The sequence below is a fragment of the Haemaphysalis longicornis genome, unplaced genomic scaffold, assembly GCF_048455015.1.
Source record: "Haemaphysalis longicornis isolate Haplotype H1 unplaced genomic scaffold, Haemaphysalis longicornis Haplotype H1 scaffold_6, whole genome shotgun sequence".
Taxonomy (NCBI): Eukaryota; Metazoa; Arthropoda; class Arachnida; order Ixodida; family Ixodidae; genus Haemaphysalis; species Haemaphysalis longicornis.
The window spans coordinates 43,124,272-43,146,424 of NW_027526407.1; the positions used below are offsets into that span (position 1 = coordinate 43,124,272).

General features: G+C 42.7%; 1 protein-coding gene across 2 annotated transcripts in view; it reads left to right on the top strand.

Moving 5' to 3' along the window:
• The first annotated feature begins 4,600 nt into the window (after nt 1-4,600).
• Klp98a (kinesin-like protein 98A) overlaps nt 4,601-22,153 on the top strand; it is a 54,331-nt gene continuing 36,778 nt past the window's right edge. The window contains exons 1-12 of one of the 2 annotated variants that reach the window (XM_077674115.1): nt 4,601-4,866; nt 9,094-9,163; nt 10,778-10,810; nt 14,696-14,812; nt 16,549-16,665; nt 17,130-17,162; nt 17,744-17,805; nt 19,302-19,408; nt 20,336-20,405; nt 20,520-20,592; nt 21,588-21,655; nt 21,757-21,857. In XM_077674115.1, coding sequence (XP_077530241.1) covers nt 4,820-4,866; nt 9,094-9,163; nt 10,778-10,810; nt 14,696-14,812; nt 16,549-16,665; nt 17,130-17,162; nt 17,744-17,805; nt 19,302-19,408; nt 20,336-20,405; nt 20,520-20,592; nt 21,588-21,655; nt 21,757-21,857 — 898 coding nt within the window. In that variant the 5' untranslated portion in view covers nt 4,601-4,819. The remainder of the gene's footprint in view (nt 4,867-9,093; nt 9,164-10,777; nt 10,811-14,695; nt 14,813-16,548; nt 16,666-17,129; nt 17,163-17,743; nt 17,806-19,301; nt 19,409-20,335; nt 20,406-20,519; nt 20,593-21,587; nt 21,656-21,756; nt 21,858-22,153) is intronic. The other variant, XM_077674116.1, reaches the window with a different exon arrangement.

The following is a 22,153-nucleotide window of genomic DNA, read 5'->3' on the forward strand; positions in this document are numbered from 1 at the left end:
TATTAGTCTATTAGGTCTATCAGTTTGTATCAGCCTATTAGTCCTATCAGTCTGTATTAGTCTATTAGGTCTATTAGTCTGTATTAGTCTATTAGGTCTATCAGTGTGTATTAGTCTGGTCGGTCTATCAGACTGTATTAGTCTGATAGGTCGACCAGAATGTACTAGTTCTATCAGAACCAGTGCAAGTTCGAACAAAGCAATGAAACATGGCAACGCATTTTATTATCAGGGTACACAGGCAAATTCCTCTGGCTGACAGAAATCTGGCTGAATAATTTAATGTTACATAAGTTTGTAACCTAATTAAGAACGAATGAATAAATTGCAATGCGAATCCACAAAATAGCTGCAGCATGCAATCAGAAAAGCTCGTCAAACCTGTACGGTCCAGCCGTAGGTACATATCGAGCGCATTAATGGCCGATTGAACACCATTCCCATTTCGATGCAACTTCAAAACGGCATTCACCCTTCCGCAACACGCGATTAGAATGGAGTCTCTTCTTCGTGAGGCATTCCGTTGAGAATGAACAAAGGAGTCCGAAGCGGCGAGGTGACGGGTCAAAGATGGGTCGGGCGGCGGCCCGGATCACATTTGTCAATGTTCGGCGGGCGTTAGACACAGCGCGAACACTTCTGGATGACGTGATGCACACGCTATCTTCGATGTCAGGCGTTCGTTAAACAGCATAGCAGACAGAGCAAAGATGTCCGGAGCCGCGAGGTGACGGGTCCATGATGAATCGCGCTGCGGCCTGGTTCATACTTGCCAAAGTTAAACGGGCGTTAGACACATCTCCAACACTTCTAGATGACGCGATGCACACGCGTCTGATGTGAAATAATGCTAGAAGCCGCTTCCTTCTAACCGTCTTCTTCCCGAACGTACACACACGCCAGCCGCACTTTGATACCGTCGCCATCTTGGCTACCCAACGAAGACCATTGGCATGGCTTGGCTTGACCGCTTGACTTCGTTGAAGTTTTTTCGGCTTCGTTAGATTTCTTGCTGCTCTTCTTGCAGCCTCGCAGGTACGGTCAGGTTAAAGTCCCATCATCCAATGCCATCATCTGCTTTAAACGCCGATCAAGGGCCTTTAGGTCAGGTTAGCGTCACTAAATAAAGGCGAAGCTTATTTAGTGACGCTAGGTCAGGTAAGGTGGCTTATCGCTGGCGCAGCACTCCCAGCTCCCATCAGCGCTCTTAATGTAGCGCATTTTTAGGGGCGAAAATGAAAAAAAAAAGTTGACCTATTTTGCATAAGAATTTGGTTGGAGATTTACGGAGATTTGTTAGTGAACAAAACGCTTCATAATAATATACCAAATAAACATTATTGCTCAAGGGCGATCATTTCAACCTTTTTTGGCTTGTGATTTTCCAGAAAAAATAAAAATTCAGGAAATCGCACTTTGCGGGTCCATTTGTATTAGTTTTTATTAAAACCAATACGCCTCTATTAGTTCGTATTAGACTCAGGTCTATCAGATCTATTAGTATTTGTAAACTAATACAAACTAATAGGTGTATTTGTATTAGACTAATACAACTTGTATATGAAACTTATAAAACTGATACAAGTTTGTATAAGACTAATACATGTCTTATACACCTAATACAAAAATGTATAAGACTAATACAAGTTTCTATCAGAATTTTTGCTAGGGGTGGAGGATGAGGAAAGGAAAAAGAAGAGAAGGAAAGGGGGCGGTTGTTCTGATGTACCGCCGTGCGCATGTGCGACGGTCACACGTGTCTGATTGTTGGGTCTTGGCATGGTATATATGTGTTTTCGATTTTAATAAATCTTTCATTTGATAGCAAGCGCTGGTGTCGTTTCCCTTTCTCGTCCCTGTGTCTGTTTGCGCTTACGTTTCACTCATGAAAGTTATTGACTCTCTCTCTCTCTCTCTCTCTCTCTCTCTCTCTCTCTCTCTCTCTCTCTCTCTCTCTATCTATCTCTCTCTCTCTCTCTCTCTCTCTCTCTCTCTCTCTCTCTCTATCTATCTATCTATCTTTCTATCTATCTATCTATCTATCTATCTATCTATCTATCTATCTGTCTGTCTGTCTGTCTGTCTGTCTGTCTGTCTGTCTGTCTGTCCCGCTGCCTCACCTCAATATGCTTCCGGCACATTCCAATTGGATATGAATGTATTCAGTGCCGGTGCTCGCACTGTCTCCTCCTCCACATCGTCTTACCTTCCCCCTCATCTTCTATTCATTTACCTCGAAAAGCAGAGCTTGTATTCATGTCTCCTAAAGTTTCCTCTCCTTATTTATTTTCTGCGCACTTCAATTTTCGTTTGGTGCCCTCAGTTCAGCATGCACCATTTTTTTTCTTCCATTGCTGAGCGCGAATCGTGTCGCCCTGGTAACACGGTTCACCACTACCACTGCAATTAACACAGGGCACTGACGCGAAAGGTTCAGTGTGAGTTATTAAAAGCTTCAGATGCCTCATCGAATTCGGAAAGTGACCGTCGTCATCGTTCACCACACGAATGATACTGAAATTTTCACCGCTGTAAAGAGAAAATAAGTCGATAAAAATTAAAGCCATTCCACTCAATGTGAACGCTGTCGCAAGTGCTGAGCAGTGATTCACTATAATGGGTTGCAGCGCCGTTATTGGCTCACTGCTACCACCCATCACGCTCTTCGCCGCCCTGTCTCCCTCCTCTCGTGGAACGGAGGTTTGTCCAATGCAATTCAAGTTTCCCGCCTTCGCAATACTGGTCGAAGTACTTTAGATTTGGAGGGTGCATGGACGCGTACGTGCAAAATTAGGCAGAAAACGCACCCCTCCGTCTAACGACGACGATGGTTGAACGCTATGGAATGCCCACGCCAGTAAATCACTAGACAGCACAATCGCAGTGCAGTACACCCTCCTGATAAGAAAGCTCCGCGTGCCCCCATCCTTGTCATTTCGACTAGCGGTAGTTGATTCTCTCTGCCAACCACCACTGCCTGTCTGCGGCCATTTCATAGCGCATTCGCTTCGAAAGGAAATGTTAGCGAATCGAGTTCCTGACACTGTTGCACCGTGCACATGTGTACGCGCATATGTATCATTTTGTTGTGTTTTACATGAATTAAATGCCAGGAATCTGCAGGTACTACAGGGCCACATCCTGTGGCAAAGTGCAGCTGTTTGCCCGGAATGTATTATCTTTTTGCGAATATTTTACGAGAAGAGCTTGTTTAGGAGCGAGCGCATTATCCTGTGCTTAATTTTTCTCTTGAAAACGAATAAACAGGGGAAAAAAACACACCATGGCATGTATTTGTTGATTTCCCTCGGGCTGCTTGCACTGTAAAATAATTAAGCCTTGTCGTTCGTTAGTTTCCAACCTCTCGTACCCGACAGCAACCTTGGGTAAAAAAAGAGCTGTTCACACTCTTAAATTTCGTAGAGAAGTATATATAAGTGATTGAGAGAGCGGCATGTACTCCATTAACCCTTTTACTTTTCTGGAATTGGTTGGAAGGCAGGGAAAGTGCAAGTCGACCGCAGGAATGTGGAATCCAGCAACGGAGCCCCCATGAAGAAGTTGCAGTAGAACTTTCTATGGCACACAAATACCTTTCTATCAGCGCCTCAGTCAGAAATTTATACCCCCCCGGAAAGGTTATCGACACCCCCCAAAAAGATTCCACAACCACGAGCACCATGTCCAGGGACCGAGCACCGCCCAGGATTTCGACACCCCCCAAAATCGAAATCCTGGATAAACCCCTGGCCTTGGCTCTACACGCTGTGCGTTACATTACAGTGGATAAAACGTACTGCAACAGCGAATCAGGTTGCCGCATTAAGCGTGGAAATGCGCCAATCAACGGTGTGACATTCATACACGCGGGCAACGACCCCGGTCATGACGCAGCTGGGGCCGTATTTTCAGAGCATGAAAACCTGCAGGATATCGATCCTTTTAGGGCGGCCTTGTTGTTATCTGTGATTGTGCTCAACCAATGAGCGCATGCACGAACAGGTCTTGCTCGCGAACACTAAATAAGTTTACAATGCAAAAAAAAAAAAAAATATTACTAAAGGTGCTGCAAAGCGGATTGTACAGCGCGTAACTATATGGCCCCCACACCGTTAATTCTAAAAATGTCGGACATTTAGTTCAAACAAAACTACATACATAACTTGCGCGCGTAATGCTTATTTTTGTCCGAACGTCGCTTTGGGGTAATCTAACCATCTGCATGTTTTTTTTTCTATTTTGTTCTACTTTAAGGGCTACCTACGATTTATCGCAGCACCGTGAGCGCGTGGTGCGCTACCGTGATAGTTCAAACGGTTTTTCACGGCTTGTTTATCGCTCATTACCGTGGCCAGTATTCTTGTTCTTTTTGCTAAACACAGCCGGCCTGCCTCTTGTTGCTGGCAGCGCTTCCGGCGCCGCAGGTCTACACAAAGCGACCGCTCAACCATAACGTCCAACTACGCAATCCGTTTTCAAGGGCGCACTTCGCGCCATTGCTGAAGGGCGGTGTAATTTCACGCCAAATTTAGCGCATCCCGCGGCACAAAGCGGCCACCCTGGCGCCGGTCGCCATCGACGACCGACAGGCGCCGCCAGCGTCGCCTCAACAGCAGCTGAGCAACACAAACGCGAGTCAAATGCCCGACGGTGCGCGCTGCTGCTAGGCCCATGTGCGACAGCTGCGAAGTGCACCAACGTCGCCGTCGGAGGGGATATGTAGACTTCGGCGGGAACCAGCGCCGATCGCCGTCTCCATGTTGCTCTGACCCGTTTCCGTGTTCCTCGCTCTAGCCCCGCGAACTTGACAAGAGCGACCATGGCGTCAGTGAAGGTCGCTGTGCGTGCGAGGCCCTTTAATCAAAGGTGAGACACTTTCGCCCCGCGTCGCCTTGTGACTCACGCGCATGTCGCGCGCTCTCCTCCGAGGAAACCTGCTGCTTCGCTTTCGTGGACCTTTTCTTCTCCTTCGTGCATCGCCTTTTGCTTTTGCTGCGTTTCCTAGAGCGCTTTCGTATCGCGGCGGGTCGGCCCCGTACGGGTGGCATAACAAACAGAGCTGTGCTCCCGTTTTCAGCTGTTCCGCGAGCCTTCCCTTAGACGGGCGGGCTTTTCTTGAGCGTTTTCTTGGGAGAGGGCCCTTCTTCGCCGCGTGATCGCGACGTTCGTCTGTGTCAACACAGCTGGGGCACTGCGCGTGGCAATGATCCAGCAAAGTCCGGGTTTGGCGCGCGGGACTGTGCGTTACGCCACAAGTGAAGGATTCAGGCGCACTTTGTGTTACTAGGCGCTTTGTGCGAAATCCCACCGTCGCGGACGTTGATATTGACGTCCTGCAATATGACAGCATCATTGCTTCTATATCGGATGCTTTTTCATTATCTCAGCTAGGATTCGCGCCCAAAAAAAGGCTCGTATTGTGTCTAGGTCTGATAGATAACGAACTTACTACGTAGTTACGAGGTTATCCAATCAACGATGTCTTTGCACCGTGCGTTAAAACCTTGCGGTTGTCGTGCCTGGAGCGTCGCGGAGAAAGCGGGGACATTTTTCTCATAGGCAGCTGACAATGACGCGTGATTGATTGTGTTTTAAACAAGGCAAATATATCGCAACCCTCGGTATGACGCGTTTCTCTCCAGATTAACTAAAAGACAGACTCGCCTTAACAGGGCACACACGAACATGCAGCTATGTCGAAGTTCAACGTTACAAAAACACCCCATGTGAAAATAATATTTTTGCTAGCTGGAATAATGAACCAGAAATTTCTTCTAGCTAGAAATAGACAGAATTTCTAGCTAGAAAATCAGTTTCTGGCTCATTTCTAGATGGGTTGAGATTTTGTTCCGGCTAACAGCTAGAACTTCCAGCCAGCATTTGTCAATCCAGCTGGAAGAAAGAAAACCTGCAAGTTAAAATAATCGTGTTTATAGCTAGACTAGGTATTTTTCAAGTTAGAAGCCGTCGATTCCAGCTAGAATCTATAAATCTACTCAGAAATGAAGCTGGAAATTATGATCTCTTGCTAGAAATGCTCTTCCCATTTCCACGGAAGACAATGGACGGAATTTTTATTGTAGCTTATAATTGTCAACGAGACAATTTATTTACAGAGGTCAGCTGGCCCTCGATCCCCACCCCTTCTGCCCACCCCTTCTGCCCACTTTGATTTTGCTCTCCTAGTTCATAAACTTTCAACTGCAAGAAATCCTCTGGGAACCAATTTTCAGGTTTTTCCTCTGATGAAACTTTGTTTCGGGAACATTGAAGAATTTTATTGTACAGTAAATCGTCGTTATTAGCCATACATGTTTGTAAGCACGGCCGTAGCTGGCATTTTTTTCGGGGGGGGGGGGTTGAGTTATGGTAAGGGCTGAGCTTTGCCGAAAGGAACAGTACACACTGCCTAAAAAAATTTCAAAGGGAGTTTGAACCCCCCCTCTGGGTACATCTCTGCTTGAAACCGCATCATAAAACACTTTGAATGAACCAATCTCATTATAACAACATTTGCTGTATTTATTTCTTGCTGATGCAGGCTGGGCGTTTCAGTTCGTCTATGAGTCTTAAAAAAAGTGAAAGAATTGAACCTTGCAGAAAATGCAGAGATATCTCTCAAGCTTTTTTTTATCACTGAAAGAGCAGGGTACGTGGGTCAAGGCCTGCTCGCAGGGTTTGTACTGAAGGAGAAACAGAAAAACAGCAACTCTCTGCCTATGCGTATTGTTAACATATCCTCGCCGCGAATAACACAGCTGTTATTGAACAGAGGAGGCATTTGCGGCGGCGTCTTTATGTGCCTTGTACGACAGTGCATTGCATTCGCATTTGGTTTTTCAGTTGGCGCGTTTTGCCTTGCACTGAACTGGGATTACAAGTAATAAGTTGAAGCAAGTGGACGCATAAAATATTGAATAAGAATCAAGTATATTTATAACCAGTCAACGGGAAATGCATTGCTGGAACTTTATGTATGCAAAGGCATTTCGAGAAATTAGACTAAGACTGGCAAGATCTGCATTGAGGAAATATGTCACTGTATGAGAAACCTCGACGCAGCTTCAGACGATTATTTCTGACAGAACAATAAAATAATTTTGAACCATTTTGGCGTTTACTTTTGAAGCTCGCTGAAGGAGAGTGCCTATGACCTCTTGTGTCCAGCCCCATGTCGGATATTATTACCATAGAGCCTGCTAGGGATTTATACCATCTGGCTGGTGCTAGTAAAGCATGGCAAATAGCAAATAGCAATAAATACAAATAAATTGACCAGCTGGTTCTGCTCTCCGTAAACTTGACATTATGTAGGAAAAAAGTCTTTGAACAGGCTTTGAGGGACAAGCAGGCAGTTACTTTTGCTGGTCAATGAATTTAAAAGCAGGTAATCTTGTATGGTGTAACGCCTACAAAAAAAGACTAGTGAACTTTGACATATTGCGGCACAACCTTGATGCGGATACAAGTTCACTACAAAATATTATATACGTTTAGGTTCCTTATGAAGGCCGTTAATGTTTTAGCTGTGCACATTTTAAACTATGTGCACATTTTAGCTGTGCACATAGTTTAAAATGTATTTTACAACTATGTCAGTGGTCAATGCTGGGGCATATATCTGTGATGGAAAAATTATTGCCCACTAGCAAACCTTTTTTTTTTTCGTTTATTCTAGCATTTGTATGGTGGGATATTACAGCGACAACAAAAAGCTGTGCATATAACATGAAATGGACACTGAAGCGAGTTAATTACTTTGGAGCTTGAAGTCCAGAGTGTGTCGGCCATGTTGAGGGCTTTTTCAACATATTTACATGCGTCTCTTTGTGATGAAAGGGTGTTAATAAATTCCTAGCCAATCCTGTAGACAAATTCGCTTCTCTGCAAAGGTGGAACTTTGTGAATTGTCGGCACGTTTAACCTATACAAACTATTCACTAACCAACACGGGGTCGATACTCACTGTAAACTGGGCGAGGATCAAAATTTGGTGTCTGGGATTAGCGTCAAACCACATTACAAGCAAGTGTGACACCATCATGATATACCATAAGTGGTGTCAGTGGGTGTGGGGTACCTTCTTCTTGCCTGGACATTAAGGATAAACTAATGCTTTAGACTTTTACTAGAGAACTCCAGACTATTACTAGATGGTTAGATAGCTTTAAAATCTAGTTGGATGGCTCTTGACTTCCACTTGATAGCTTCAGCCAGATGGCTCTAGACTCACTAAGTGGCTGTATAGCTCTAGTTTCATTTGCTAGCTGTAAACTTTGGCTAGATGGCTCTAGATAGTTCTAGACTTTCGCTAGATAGTCTTCTAAGGGGTTAAATTAGTCTAACTACACAATTCAGCAACGAATGTAAGAGTGTCTGACCAATACCACTTTAGTGGCTGACATGCGGATCGTTTTTAGTATGGTAAACCAGGAGACACCGCCCTTTAGATGTATGGTAAACCAGGAGACACCGCCCTTTAGATTGCGCAGCGAACAAGCTCATGAAATGGCAATGTTTTGGCTAAATTGTTTTATTTTTAAAGAAGAAATGCAAGGTGGAGGCAATTATGCATGCGAATTTGTACGAGTCTTTGTAGCGGAAGCTTATAATATTGGATCTCGTAGAGAGGGACCTCTCTATCTCATTATCGTGCTCATGTTCTTACCATGCAGGCAAAGCTTTGTTTTTTACGAAACCAGTTAGTACGCATTTCTTGATCGGACGCATGAGTTGACGTTTGCTGACAGCAGATATTGACATAATTCTTTCCACTTGCAGGAAACGTCTTATTTTTATGAGCTCTTAGATTTACTTGAACTCATAAAGTTGAATTTCTTTTTTTTTATGTTCACTATGAAGAGGTAGCCTTCATCTCTTTCATCGCATTAATCACATTTTAATGCAGTGAGCATTGATTCTGCGCAATGTCACACAGTAATAATACATCAGCACTTGTTGCTGATAATCTAAAACAAGACACTTGGAAATATATAACCTGCTGATTATAAATGACAAAGTGCTCTGATGTCACTCACTGAAGAAGCGTCTGGGGCTATCACTTTATTGACTCTCCCTTGTTTTTCTATTCAGGGAAATCGACATGAAGAGCAGCGAGATAATACAAATGGAAGGCAACAAGACGTCCATCGAAAACATGAAGGTAAGGCCTCCAAAAAAGCCGCACTCATGTTGTTTTGTTTGCACGAAGCTTCAGTGGTATTTTTGGCCAACTACAGGTTGATAGCATTTCTTTGAAACATAAATTTAATTAAAAAACAGCCTACACATGAAGGCTATTTATATTTATGCTAGCACTAACTCTATACCTGTAGAGCATTTCATGAAACCCACGACGTGTAGGTAGTTTGTATATTTGTATACATGTGTGGTAGTTTTATTTTTTTAACAGTTGATAAGATGTTTAATGGCTGAATAATTAACAAAGTTAGGCAGGCTTGCTCTGAAAACACTTTTCGGTTGAAGTTCTGCGTATTTTTCTGTTTGCCTGCCTAGTGTTGCAAATTGGCATGGTGGCCCGGAGTGTGTTGTACAAGTCTACTTATTGCATTTGAAATGTTGAACTGGCATTGTTTGTTTGGACGGGAATGCTGCATTCGCTACTTTTTAAGTGTTTGTGGATTATATTAGAGTGGATTGCACAAGTTCGCATAGAATTGAAAAGAAAGCCTTCCAGTATTGCATGTAGGCAGCTGTTTGAGTATAGGCTTATTGCATGTTTTTGGGTGTTCTGTATTTAATGTAACTTACTTTGCATACTACACACTTTAAGATGGGGTATCAAGGCCGTTGTATGGCAGGTATCAGTCTTCAAAATTGATAACCCGTAGGTGTAAAAAATATTCAAAATTTTTTATACAGCTCTAACAGTTCTTATTGCTTGATACACATTCAATTCGAGCGTTTGATATTCGATATCTTGTAATATTTGGTGTTGGCCAAATATTTAGGTGCATTATAAATGTCCGGGCCTGTGTTTGCGGCATAACAGGCTTTCTCCCCAAAAGCCTTTGTCCGAGAATGTGTGTGACACTCAGTGTCAATTTATATTTCTCATTTGGTTTTATTGTGTTCCGAATGTAACAGCTGAACGTACTACAACAGGGTGAAAAAAAATTTTTATGCTCAATTCAATTCAATATTCAAGCAAGTTTTCCTTCCCCCGTACATTCACTTGACTTGATTTCACTTCATTAAAGCTTCTTTCACTATTTTAACACCCCTAATAACCAGTACTAAACTTGTATATTTAGTATGCAATATGCAGTATGTATTAACACCAATCCCGGGTGAAAATATTTTTTCTAGCTGAAATACTGAACCGGAAATTTCTTCTAGCTAGAAATAGGCAGAATTTCTAGCTAGAAATTCAGTTTCCAGCTCATTTCTAGCTGGATTGAGATTTCGTTCTGGCTGGCAGCTGATACTTGCAGCTAGCATTTGTCATTCCAGCTGGAAGAAAAAAAATACAAGCTAGAAATAACTGTCTCGGCCTAGACTAAGAAATTTTCTAGCTAGAAGCTGTCGATTCCAGCTAGAATCTATAAATTTAGTCAGAAACGAAGCTGGAAATTATGATTTCTCGCTAGAAATGCTCTTTTCATTTTCATGGGGGATATAGCACTGTATACTTGTTTTTTTTTGTGCCTTGCCTCCCTTGGTTTTTTCTAAGACCATTCAGTTTCCCCTAAGTCACACGTGACGGGGGACACTGGTCTTCAATTTCTACAACTGTGTTGTTTTTTGCACCAAACAGTTTCAAAGCCTAATCTCCTGCCCCAATATCATAGTGAGTACAATGGTGTGTTGCAAGCCTGTCAAAGTCTGGTTTCCTTGCTTCCTGTGTTTGCGTCGAGGTCGCCACCGCCGCATGTCACGCCCCGTCACCACGTTGTGATGCATGAGACTGTGCTCTGGGGATTGTTGCACCCTTGGGGATTCTCCGTGAAGTGTTTGTTCCGTAGAAAATTGTACCCTTGGTAGTTTTATAGGGCATGATGTAACAAGGGTTTAGTCTATGCGAAGGGATTGGTGCCAGATTGGTTGGCGACTGTGTTTAACGCCTGCTGATGACAGTTTACTCTTACTGTTTAATTTCTGTAGCAAGGTGAATTACATTCTCAAGAGGGGTAAACTACGCTAAGAAAGACGCCACACCGAGAGAGGTACACAAGGACAGGCGCAGAGAGGTACACAAGTACTGTGCCTGTCGTTGTGGAGAGGTACACAAGTGTTTCGCCTGTCGTTGTGTACCTCTCTCTGTGTGGTGTCTTCCTTGGTGCAGTTTATCCCTCTTGAGAGTCTGCACCAACTCGCCCATGCTTGTTCCCTAGAGCATTGTACCCTTGGTAGCTGTTAGGGAATAATGCAACAACACCGGTTTACTCTATGCCAAAGGATTGGTGCCGGATTGGTTTGTGACACTGTGTTTAACGCCTGCTGAAGACAATTTACTGTGTCCTACTACTGAATTTTTGTAGTAAGGTGAATTACATACTCAAAAGGAGTAAACTGCGCTAAGGAATACACCACACCAAGAGAGGTGCACAAGGACAGGCGCAGAGAGGTACACAAGTACAGAAAGGTACACAAGTATTGCGCCTGTCCTTGTGTACCTCTCTCTGTGTGGCATCTTCTCCGGTGCAGTTTATCCCTTTTGAGAATATGCACCAACTCGCCCAACAACAAGTCCTGAATTACATTCTATGGCTAGTTTAGGTATTGCTGGCCTGTAATTTGGTCATGTGTTTAAAACATTATAATTGGTTAGCCTGATAAGCATTTAAATTTTTCTCCCACTTGTGCTTGATAACACGTTCAATTGGATTCTTTCTCATCGACAAGCTGAAAATGAAGAACCTAGACCGTGAAGTAAACAAGCATTCGGTCAAGTTCGTGAAGTAATACATAGAAATCATTTCCACCGACTTATCAGGACACGCTCAAAATTATTTGAACATGACGTGTGTGTGCGTAGTGTTGATTGTTTGCTAAAGTGCGGGTGGATTCGCATCGCTATCTTAATATGTGCAATAGCACGGGGACGTTATTGGGTGAATGAAATTCTCTCGGGTGCATGATCGCACGTTCAAGGCCGTTCCCACTATCAGCTCCCTCTCCGAAATCGCTCACAGAAAGCACGTAGTTAACAAAGTGCGACTGTTATCGTTATCATGACTTCCGCAGGTTTGGGCAGGGGGGTGTCGTGATAACGGGAGCTACGTCGTTTCGGTTTGGATTTCTGCTTCTCTGCACCCCCCCTCTCTCTATCTCACTGAAATAAGGCCCTCCAGTGTTGTCGCAGGGCTTTCGTATAGTCAGTCCTTTGTCAGTGTTTCCATTCGGGGCTATAAAAATTTATGGTTGGTTGTTCGGGACCCCCCGCCGGAAAGCTTGCTTTTAGAAACTGCGAAAACAAAAGATTGCACAGTGAGCTAGTGGGGGTGACAACGAAACTGACTCACTGTGCACTGAACTTGGAATTGGTGGGAAGTCAGATTACAAAATTTATGGCCGTTCCCTCATGGTGACAGTTAGACATCTTCCTAACTGATCGCGTGCTGCGATGCTTTTCTTTGTCCCAGTTGGATCGCCAGTCACGTACGAGGCGTCGCTTTGAAACAGTTTTTCGTCCCGAGTGTTAAAATTGCGCCTAGCCAACTTTCTGTTTCACGTGGGCTTGGATTGGCATACTGTAGCTATGTACCGTATTTTCACGCGTATAACCTGCACCCCCACTTTCCACCGACAGATAAAAAAAAACATATCCCCACGTATTTTCTGCATATTTTATATATAAAAGGATGGACCAAAGCTACTACTCAAGCAACACTACACATTTGTTCGTGCAAAAGAACTTACCTAGCTGACTACGTAACTAGATGACTTGCCGCATACATTTTTTCAGGTTGGTATATTGTTAAGCTGTGTGTGCAAAATAAGCACTGTCAATGGGATTACAGTGGCTTAGTCGCTATTACTGCTCTAGGGGCATCACGGCCCAACGCGCATTGCGGTGAAGCTGCACCAAAGGAAATACCTCGCATATCATCCACAGCTTTACATCACACCTGAAGTTGCGGGTTATAGGCGTGAAAATACGGTAATAATACATTAGCTTAGCGTTTCAACGCCACACACTACGTATGACCTCTCGTAAAGCATCGTAGGCTTGAATGCTTGAGTTCCACATCTCAGCCATCATTTGATGAATAAGTGGCATTTTCAATGACAAAAACTGGCAAGTATTACGACAACTCATTTGAATTAGACTACCCTGAGTTTAGCAGTGAACGGTGTAAGACAGACTTTTCAAGAATCATGCTTCCCGAAGGCAAATAAAAAAAGAAACATGGGAGAAGCTAATGTCTTGCACTGTGTATGGCTCCCTAGATATATCTTTTTTATTAGTATGCACTTCTTTGCTAAACACCTCTAATTAGGAAGCTTCATGCGTAGTTTTGTTTTCGAAATCGGAGCCATTGATTTGACGAGGCGCACGCAGACTTCTGGGGGTTGCCCTGTGTGATGAAACCAGCACAGCCACTGATATTGTATCAGAGCTGCTTACTCACGAACAATGGGTGTCGCTGGGCTGCTTTGGGCGTACTGCATGGCCTCTGAGCACAATGGTCGTTGTCTGAGCTACTGCTCTTTATGATTTTGCACTGACCACAAGACGATAGCTCTGTGCTGGCAAGACGTTTTTTTTTTCTTTTCTTCCAAACTTTGGAGGGATCTTGAATGGGTTTGGGGAAGAGGAAAGGGAATCGCAGTGCTTTTTCAATCTGCGAGACGAAAAAAAAAATTGTACTGGTGTTCACATTAAACAGATGTGGCTGGGGTTGATGCGCTTTGCCGAGGGGTCACCAGGGGTGGTTGCACCTTTAACCTGTTTCTTGTGTCAAAAAACTTTGGGGGGATTCGTAACGAAAGAACTGTTTTGTTGTGCTTGGGTGGCATATCCTGTTTGAACGGGCTGGCAATTTTTAATATCTATATAAGGTAATATAAGATCTATAATATTATATCTATAACAAGATGTGAAACAATATCTGTAACAAGATACTATAATATCTATACAATGTTATAGAACTCAGTCCTGTATTAGTCAAATTTTGTGGCAAGAGAGAGAGAGAGAGAGAGAGAAACAAAGACATTAGTTACTATGTTCGTGTTAGTAAGATTTTGCGACAAAATAAAGAGAGAGAGAGAGAGAGAGAGAGAGAGAGAGAGAGAGAGAGAGAGAGAGAGAGAGAGAGAGAGAGAGAGAGAGAGAAATTTAGTCATTGTGTTCGTTGCATTTTCATTTCATCAATTTGAGTGCAAACTGCTTTAATTCTGAAGCATTGTTAACTCATGAGTGATATTCTTAACGCGTAGCTTTTGGACTCGTTAATAAGTTCATTTCATATAGCTATTGCATTGCTGTTCTCAATCTGTAAATCTACCATGCATTGCAGGGGCATACTAGATGCGAACATGCACATGGAGCTGAAATTTTTTAAATTTTTCTGTGAGGTCTGGAGGTGTGTGCATGGCGCATTGTGTGCGAAGTTCTTGTTGTCCCTGTGTGGATCGGTGTTTGTACGTAAGCAGTGGTGTTGTTCGTTCCGGAATGGTCTGGCCATCCCGTTACGAGATCTGACCTCTGACCCCTGACGCCCCTCTACAGGTGTCTCCACAAGGTGGAAGTGAAGAGCTGGGCAGGGAGCGAATCAAGGAGTTCACCTTCGACTACTCTTACTGGTCGGTGAATCCCCGCGACCCCCACTTTGCAACGCAGGAACAGGTAACTAGAAGTTTACATCCGGACTTTCTAGTTGGGATTGAAAACTGCGATCTAGAAGGGTGAGAATGGTGATGATGAGGGACAAAAAAAAGGCGCAGTTGTGTGGATTTTGTGGTGCAGAATTTATTCTGCCTGGTGCTAACATTTGTGTTGCCATGGGTTTGCACTGGTATTGGACTTTATCGCCCTAATGGCAAAAAGACAAGTGTTATGGTTTAGGGTATTGTTTACCTCCCCACCCTTACTTACACATATATAAAATGGAAAGGCACCAGTCAAGAACACCTGGGAAGGCATAGGGAAGTGGTTGGCTTCTTTTTTTGTAGCTTTGGTGGATAACTTGGATCCTACTAGGGGTGTATATCTTATTCCATTGTGTTTGCTTTACCCAACATTTCAAAATTCTAATTTTGATTTTAAAAAAAGAAAAAGCAACAAACCACTTCCTTCATTCTTTCTTTCTCTTGTTGATTTCTGGCCTTCCTTTCTGCGTTCACCAACAGTAATCAACACACACACACACGCGCGTCTGTCTCTAAATAATCAATTTTTGGGGTTTGATAGGAAACTAAAAAATCCAGAATAATCGGTCTGTGTTGACGCTGTGGCCTAACAGCTGTGGTTACGACATCCACTTTCAGCGAAGTTAAAAGACATTTAAACTTGCAACCAGCTTATTTTACCAACCAAGCTACAGCTATAATTTAGCGCTTGTATTTCGGGCCTTCCGTTGTCTTTCGTCCTACATTGCGCTGTTTGTACCCATCTAATTGATCGAGGGGATGATGCCTGACCTGATCAAGTTGTAATGAAACTACTATAACTGAAAGAAAAAAAAAGAAAAGAGCAATATTCACATGCATGTCTACTGACAGTGACGCCTGCAAATCGTAGTATTGTTTACGTGCAGCTTCTCGGAGGTTGCCACGTCTGTATCTATCTGGCTAGTTGTGTGTAAACATAAGATCGACGGAGCTGTGCTACTCTTTGAAGAGCACTCCTTCATCGCTGCACGCTTCGGGGTTGAGCCAGCAGAGTTCTGGCTGGGTGCCATGCCTGGAGAGATAAAAGTCTGTCTTGGAGACACGTTGAAGGGCGAGATTGCAGACACATATTTATTACGGAAGCACTTTGATTCATGCGTAGCTAGCCTCTTTCTCTGCTGCAAGATGCTTTGCTTAGTGAGACAGCCTTGGTTTCTCCCTTCCGAAGCTGTCGGAAGTTTATAAGCGTCCTTCTGTATTTTTTAGGCCTATTTTTTCTTATATCAATTGAAGTTGTTGATGCTTTATTCTTGTTGAGCAACTTTGTTGGGCCTTTGTCCAAGCTCAAAATATCTCGTAAGCTCGCATTTTCATGCCCTGGGAAATAAATGGTTTTTGACACCTGCTAGTGAGTAATTCATATTAAATGTGTATAGTATCAGAATGGACCGACGACGCTTTAAATTTGTTGGCCTTTTCCATGAAGAGGCATGCAGCATCTGGGACTGCTGAGAAAGGAGGTAGAAAATGAATGCATACAATTTGAAAATTGGCTTTGAAACAAAACTAGAAAAATAAAACACACTTCTCCCTTTTGAAATTTTTAATTTCCTTAACATTGGTAAACGCATTGCTACTGCTCTTGTTTGGATCTCTCTGCCCGTTTTCATGCATTCATTCCCTGGGTGGCTTCTTTTTTTGACGAAGTTTTTTTTTGTTTTGTTTTTGTTTTTCCGGTGTGCGGGGGAACAGGTGTTCAATGACTTGGGTCAGGAAGTAGTGGACAACGCCTTTGAAGGCTACAATGCATGCATCTTTGCCTACGGCCAGACTGGCTCCGGAAAGACGTTCACCATGATGGGATCAGCCGTGAGTCCCTTTCCCCCCTCCCTGTGCGTTATGACACTCGCATCATCATCATCATCACTCGTCGTAATCATAATCATAATTGCCGTCATGTCGTTTGTGGGCTCTGCTTGTTTCTGTATCACTTGTATAAGCTTGTTTTTATTTATCCAGCCTCTTTTGAGCTAAGCCTTCACAGTTTTTCTTCATGAATCGTTATGATCACCGAAAATTGCAACAAATTGGTCAGTCAGACTTGGAATGTTTTTACCTGTATTTTTATGGACTTGAGTTACCCATTCCTGTTTTGTATCTCCAAGTTTTTACTTTGTTCTTTTGCGTCTGCCTTGGGAAACCTTTTCTGTGGCAGACCTGTATCCTTTCTTATACCCTAAACTGTATTTGCTCGTGTGTGATATTGTACTTTTGTTCTGCGAGTTATTCGAAGATGCTGAAAAAAACCTGAATGCGTCTCTCTCCTCTCCTAGGATAACGAAGGCCTCATACCGCGAATCTGTCAGGTAGGTTGCATCTTCAAATCTCTTCACTTAATTAATTAAACTTGGTGATGGGTTGTAATGAAAATTTGTTGCCTTTTTGGGAAAAAAAAATAAAATAAAACGATGTTCCGCGGCTTGTATAAAACACTGTTCCTTTATTTCAAAATTATGGACAACTAAAAACTAAAGGCTTGGGAAGTTCAGTAGGCTGTAGGTTTGGCCGAGTTGGTAATCCATGCTGTACTTCACTTGTGCAAAAAGAGATGAAGACTGAAGTGAGACGACATGACACAGAGCGCACTTGTGCACGACACAGCGCGCTCTGTGTCATGTTGTCTCACTTCAGTTTTCGTCCCTTTTTGCGCAAGTGAAGTACAGCATGGATTACCAACTCGCCCAAACCTACAGCCTACTGAACTTCCTAAGCTTTCAGTTTTTATTCATATTTTTTTCATGACACAGAGAGCACTGTCTCGTGTCACGTGCACTGTGTCATGTCGTCGCGCTTCAGTCTTTGTCTCTTTTTGTGCAAGTGAAGTACGGCTTAGGGAGTTGCCAAGGCTTTTTAGTGTTTTATTTCATGTTTTGTGCTCTCTTTGTAGGCAATGTACACTAGGATGAAGCTAGGACAAAATTCAGGCACCACATTTCGTACAGAAGTTAGGTGAGTATACCGTTTGTACTAGTATTTGTGTGTAGGCCGTTTGAATCACTGTGTGGAACTGAAATATTTATAAAGTTCTGGGCCTTGGGTCACGCATTGAAGACACACTCTGAGAAAAAAATGAAATGTATGCTCTAGTTTGAGAGTGCATTTTACAATGAATATTTTATTAGGTAGTCCAAAAAAAAAAAAAACAGGGATATTCTTCAGAATATAAGCAGCATCGGAGGCATGTGTCTGTATATAAATAAGCATGCCGTGAAAGCTATGAATGTTTAGAAAAATGTTTACCATTGCGCAAGCTTCTCTCTTAAAACAAAATCAACAACGTAATTTGAATGTGCATAGTGTTACAGGCAGTCTTGAGAGAAAACCTGTTTGTTCTTTGAGGCGCAGTTCTTCGTAAAGCGTTTGTATTAAACTTATGTTGACAACATAAGGTGTTCGCAAACACCATAGACAACTGATATTTCAGTTTTATATCTCTTAATCTTTAGATTTTTACACCCATGTGCGCTTTCAGCCGATTATCTTGATTACGCTATATTCTTGTTGTAATGCTTATAACTCCGAACTATGAGGGCTAATCTTTTGCATAATCTTTGTCTGCGCATTGCTGTAACAGTTAATTGAAGGGACCCTGCGCAACTTTTGATGAATGCTTTCACCCTTTCCTTCGCATCTGGAAGCACTGCGAAAGCTACAGTTATCGCTAGCACGGAGCGGCACTGTGTGATTTTCTTGTCGCACCAGATACGCCTTCCATTTCTGCTTTGTTTTTGTGGCTTTATTTTTTTAAGTTGCCATCGAAAAGCGTTCATTGCTGCAACTGAAGGAAAACCGGCCAACAGCCGCTACATGGCCTCAGTGATGTGATTCGGGCCGTTGAAGAACATCAAGACCGGGAAAGAGAGAAAAACGTTTTGAGCGAGTTTTCAAGTTATGTGATGGGCATAGAGCATTCATTTTTGGCTGAGGTTCTTTGCAACCTCCCAAATCTAAGTGCTGGGTGTGTTAGGTGACTACGGTCTGCAAGCATTTAAGATTTTAAAAAAAGTTGAAAAAAGTGTTGCAGGGTCCCTTCCCTTTAAGCAACAGTGAAATGCACAAAGGGCCATTCATGTCATTGCTTATTGCTTACACTGCGTACACTTACGTTGCTTCCACTGCAAGCTTTTGAATGCATGAATGTATTAATCACGGGCATAGTTAGCTTACAACCGTTCGTGGCACGAAAACGTTTACGGAAAGCATGGCTACGAAAATTTTTCGGTAGCGCTCGTTGTTTTCGCTGTTTTTTTTTTTTTTAAGTACATTATGAACCAATTTGCCCAGCAATTTACTCTCTCGAAACAACATTTGGCACGCACACGAACAGTCTGCTGTAGTTTTAAACCTCTTTACTATCCACGTGAAGAAATTTGGTGAGAGACTCGTGCTAGAGCACGAGTAGCGTCTGAGAGTCATTTTTTCACCCTCTCACTTGTTGCCCCCAGTTATCTTGAAATTTACAACGAGAAGGTCAAAGATCTACTGAAGAGGGAGAGCACGCAACACAACCTCCGAGTCAGAGAGCACCCAAAACTGGGACCCTACGTACAGGGTAAGTTTGGAGACCGTCTCTTCGCTGGTGGTATTTATGGACTCTTGGTTTTGTCATGTACTGAAGCTCAGCAGTTATGTTCACGGGCTTACTATGGTCTATTTCTTTTTACATCTATTTGTTTACGAGGGTCTTCCAAACATTTTCAAAAATAAACATACGCTTTGTGTATTTTTCTTGCCCTTTTTTTTTCCGTACAATCACCAGCTGTAAGTGCCAATCTAGTCCTCAGTGCAGTTGGAATTATTGCTGTTTGTAACCTTCTTTCCCTTGCCTATTCAAATCAATAGTATACTATCAGCGCTTTCAAGTTCAAATTTCGATGTTTTTGGTTCAAATTTGGCGCTTTCCAAGTACGCTCACAACTGGCGCCACCTACTGAGTGTTAGACACACTTACATCCTCTTTTGTTTGTTTTTCTGCGCACCACGATTTTTTTTAAGCACCGCCAGTGTCTTGTTACCACTGCAATTACCACTGGAATTACACTGCAATTAACAATTAGCACTGCAAAGAAAATTTACTTTTCTACAGTTCGATACCATACGCTTATACGTTGCATATTTCTTGCGACTGGGAAAAAATTGTTTCCTAGAGTATTCAAAATTATTGCTTTTCCCGTGGGCAGGTAAGTGTGAGGGTATTAAGGTCGCTTCGACCTACGAAATAAAACCAGCTGTAGTGTACAAAAACTGCAACTCAAACAAGACGGGGATTGAGAGAAAACACAAATACCATATCAGTGCAGACTCACAACGACCCAATTGTTTAACGAGGATCAAACCACGAGTTGATTGCGGTTTGTTTTTAAGCTGTTCAAAATTACACAAGGCTGTACAAGAAAATTTTATTTCTCTCATTTCAAAAGCGCATACGTGTGTGCCTTTGACAAGCTGTCTTTTTCACGCTTTTTTTTTTTTTCCACAGACCTGTCGCGACATCTCGTTATGGACTATTCGGATGTGGAGGAACTCATGGCTCGGGGGAATGCACACAGGTGTGTTGAGCTTTGTACGCTCGGCCTCGCCTGTCACCGAAGACGTGCGCTCATTATCCTCTTTTCTCTCTCTCTCTCGCTCTTTCTCTTTTGCTTTTCTTTTTTGTCCTTTAGGACGACCGCTTCCACGGCTATGAATGACGTGAGCAGCCGGTCGCACGCCATTTTTACATTGAATTTCACGCAGGTGAGAGCTCTCTCTCTTTCTCTCTCTCTCTTTCTCTCTCTCTCACTATCTCTTTCTTCTCCGCGAAGATGAATCATACTGTAGGCAGCCAGGAAGTGTTACCCGTATAAAAGCACGCGTCGTGTCGTAACGCAGTAAAGAACGCAAATAAAAATGATGCGGGGGAGAGTGAAATAACACTCTGCTTGTTCGGGTGTGCTAAGTGATGTGGGTGAGTAGAATTAAAAACTGGGTTTTGACGTAGCAGCGCTTATTGTTATGCTTGAGCGTACCTGTAACAAGAGCAGTATAGTATTTTTCTTTCTTTCTTTGTTCGTTTTTGTTTTTCCTCTCTCTTTTTTGGGCTGACTGATTAATTCCTGCTCTTCTTTTTTACTATGTAATCTTGGGTTATATTTTTTAACATTTAATTTTTGAACCTCGGGACCTCTTGTGTTTTTATTCTCTTCTGAAGTAAAATTTGATTCGGAAAGAGCGAGAGTCAATAGCTGGGGGGGGGCGTAGAAATGGATAGAGTGATGAGATGAAAATATTTGCGAGTGTGACATGAGATACACGTAATAGGATGAGAGTGGCTGAAGGCATTGGGAGTGAGATTTTATTGCGCAGTAAATTTTATGGGGTAGCTGATAATGGTGACACTAGAGATAATAAGGAAGCGGAAATTCGCAGCATTCAGTGATAAAGGGATGTGATAGCAAGTCAAGAGCAAAAATGTTTGAAAATGCCTGCAATGGGCGTGTGAACAGGGAAGCTTTCATTTTGTAGGTTTTTTTTTTTTTTTTGGCTACGGACTATTCATTATGTAGTTTGCGTAGTACATATTTTTCAGAAAGGCAGTCTGGGGTTGGATTGTCAGGAAACAAATTGAGCTAATTATTAGCCTTTTTTTTTTTTTTTTCACAGCTGTCTTAACGTTTCCAGCTACAGTACTAATCAGGGCTGGAATTTAATTTTTCATGTCTGAAACTTTTTTGCCCTGGCTTTCGTTTCAGGCTAAATTTATTCGAGACCTTCCCAGTGAGACTGTCAGCAAAGTGAACCTGGTCGACCTGGCTGGCAGGTAACCTGTTCGTTTTCACTTCTTAAACGAAGTGTCTTGTTCTGGGTTAATCGGGCTTGCATGCAAGAGAGCCTCGAATGTTATTTCTCTTGTTGTTGCAGCGAGCGGGCTGACTCCACCAAGGCCACTGGTCAGCGCCTGAAAGAAGGCGGCCACATCAACAAGTCGCTGGTTACCCTAGGAACGGTGATATCTGCGCTTGGTCAGTACATGGCGGATGCGACTTTTATCTTTTTTTTTACAAGTCCGCGGTAGTTTTTTGTAGCGGTTGTTTTTGTAGCGGTTGTGTTGAAGTAAGTTTACGCACATAATCTGCATAAAATTTCCTCAAAGTGCTTTGAAGAGTAACATGAAAATGATTTGGCAAACAGAGTGATTGATTGGGTTGATCAATCAATCAATCAGTAAATACCTAAATACCTAAATAAACAAATCAACCAATCAATCAATCAGTGAGTAAATAAATACATAAAAATAAATAAGTGAATAAATAAATCA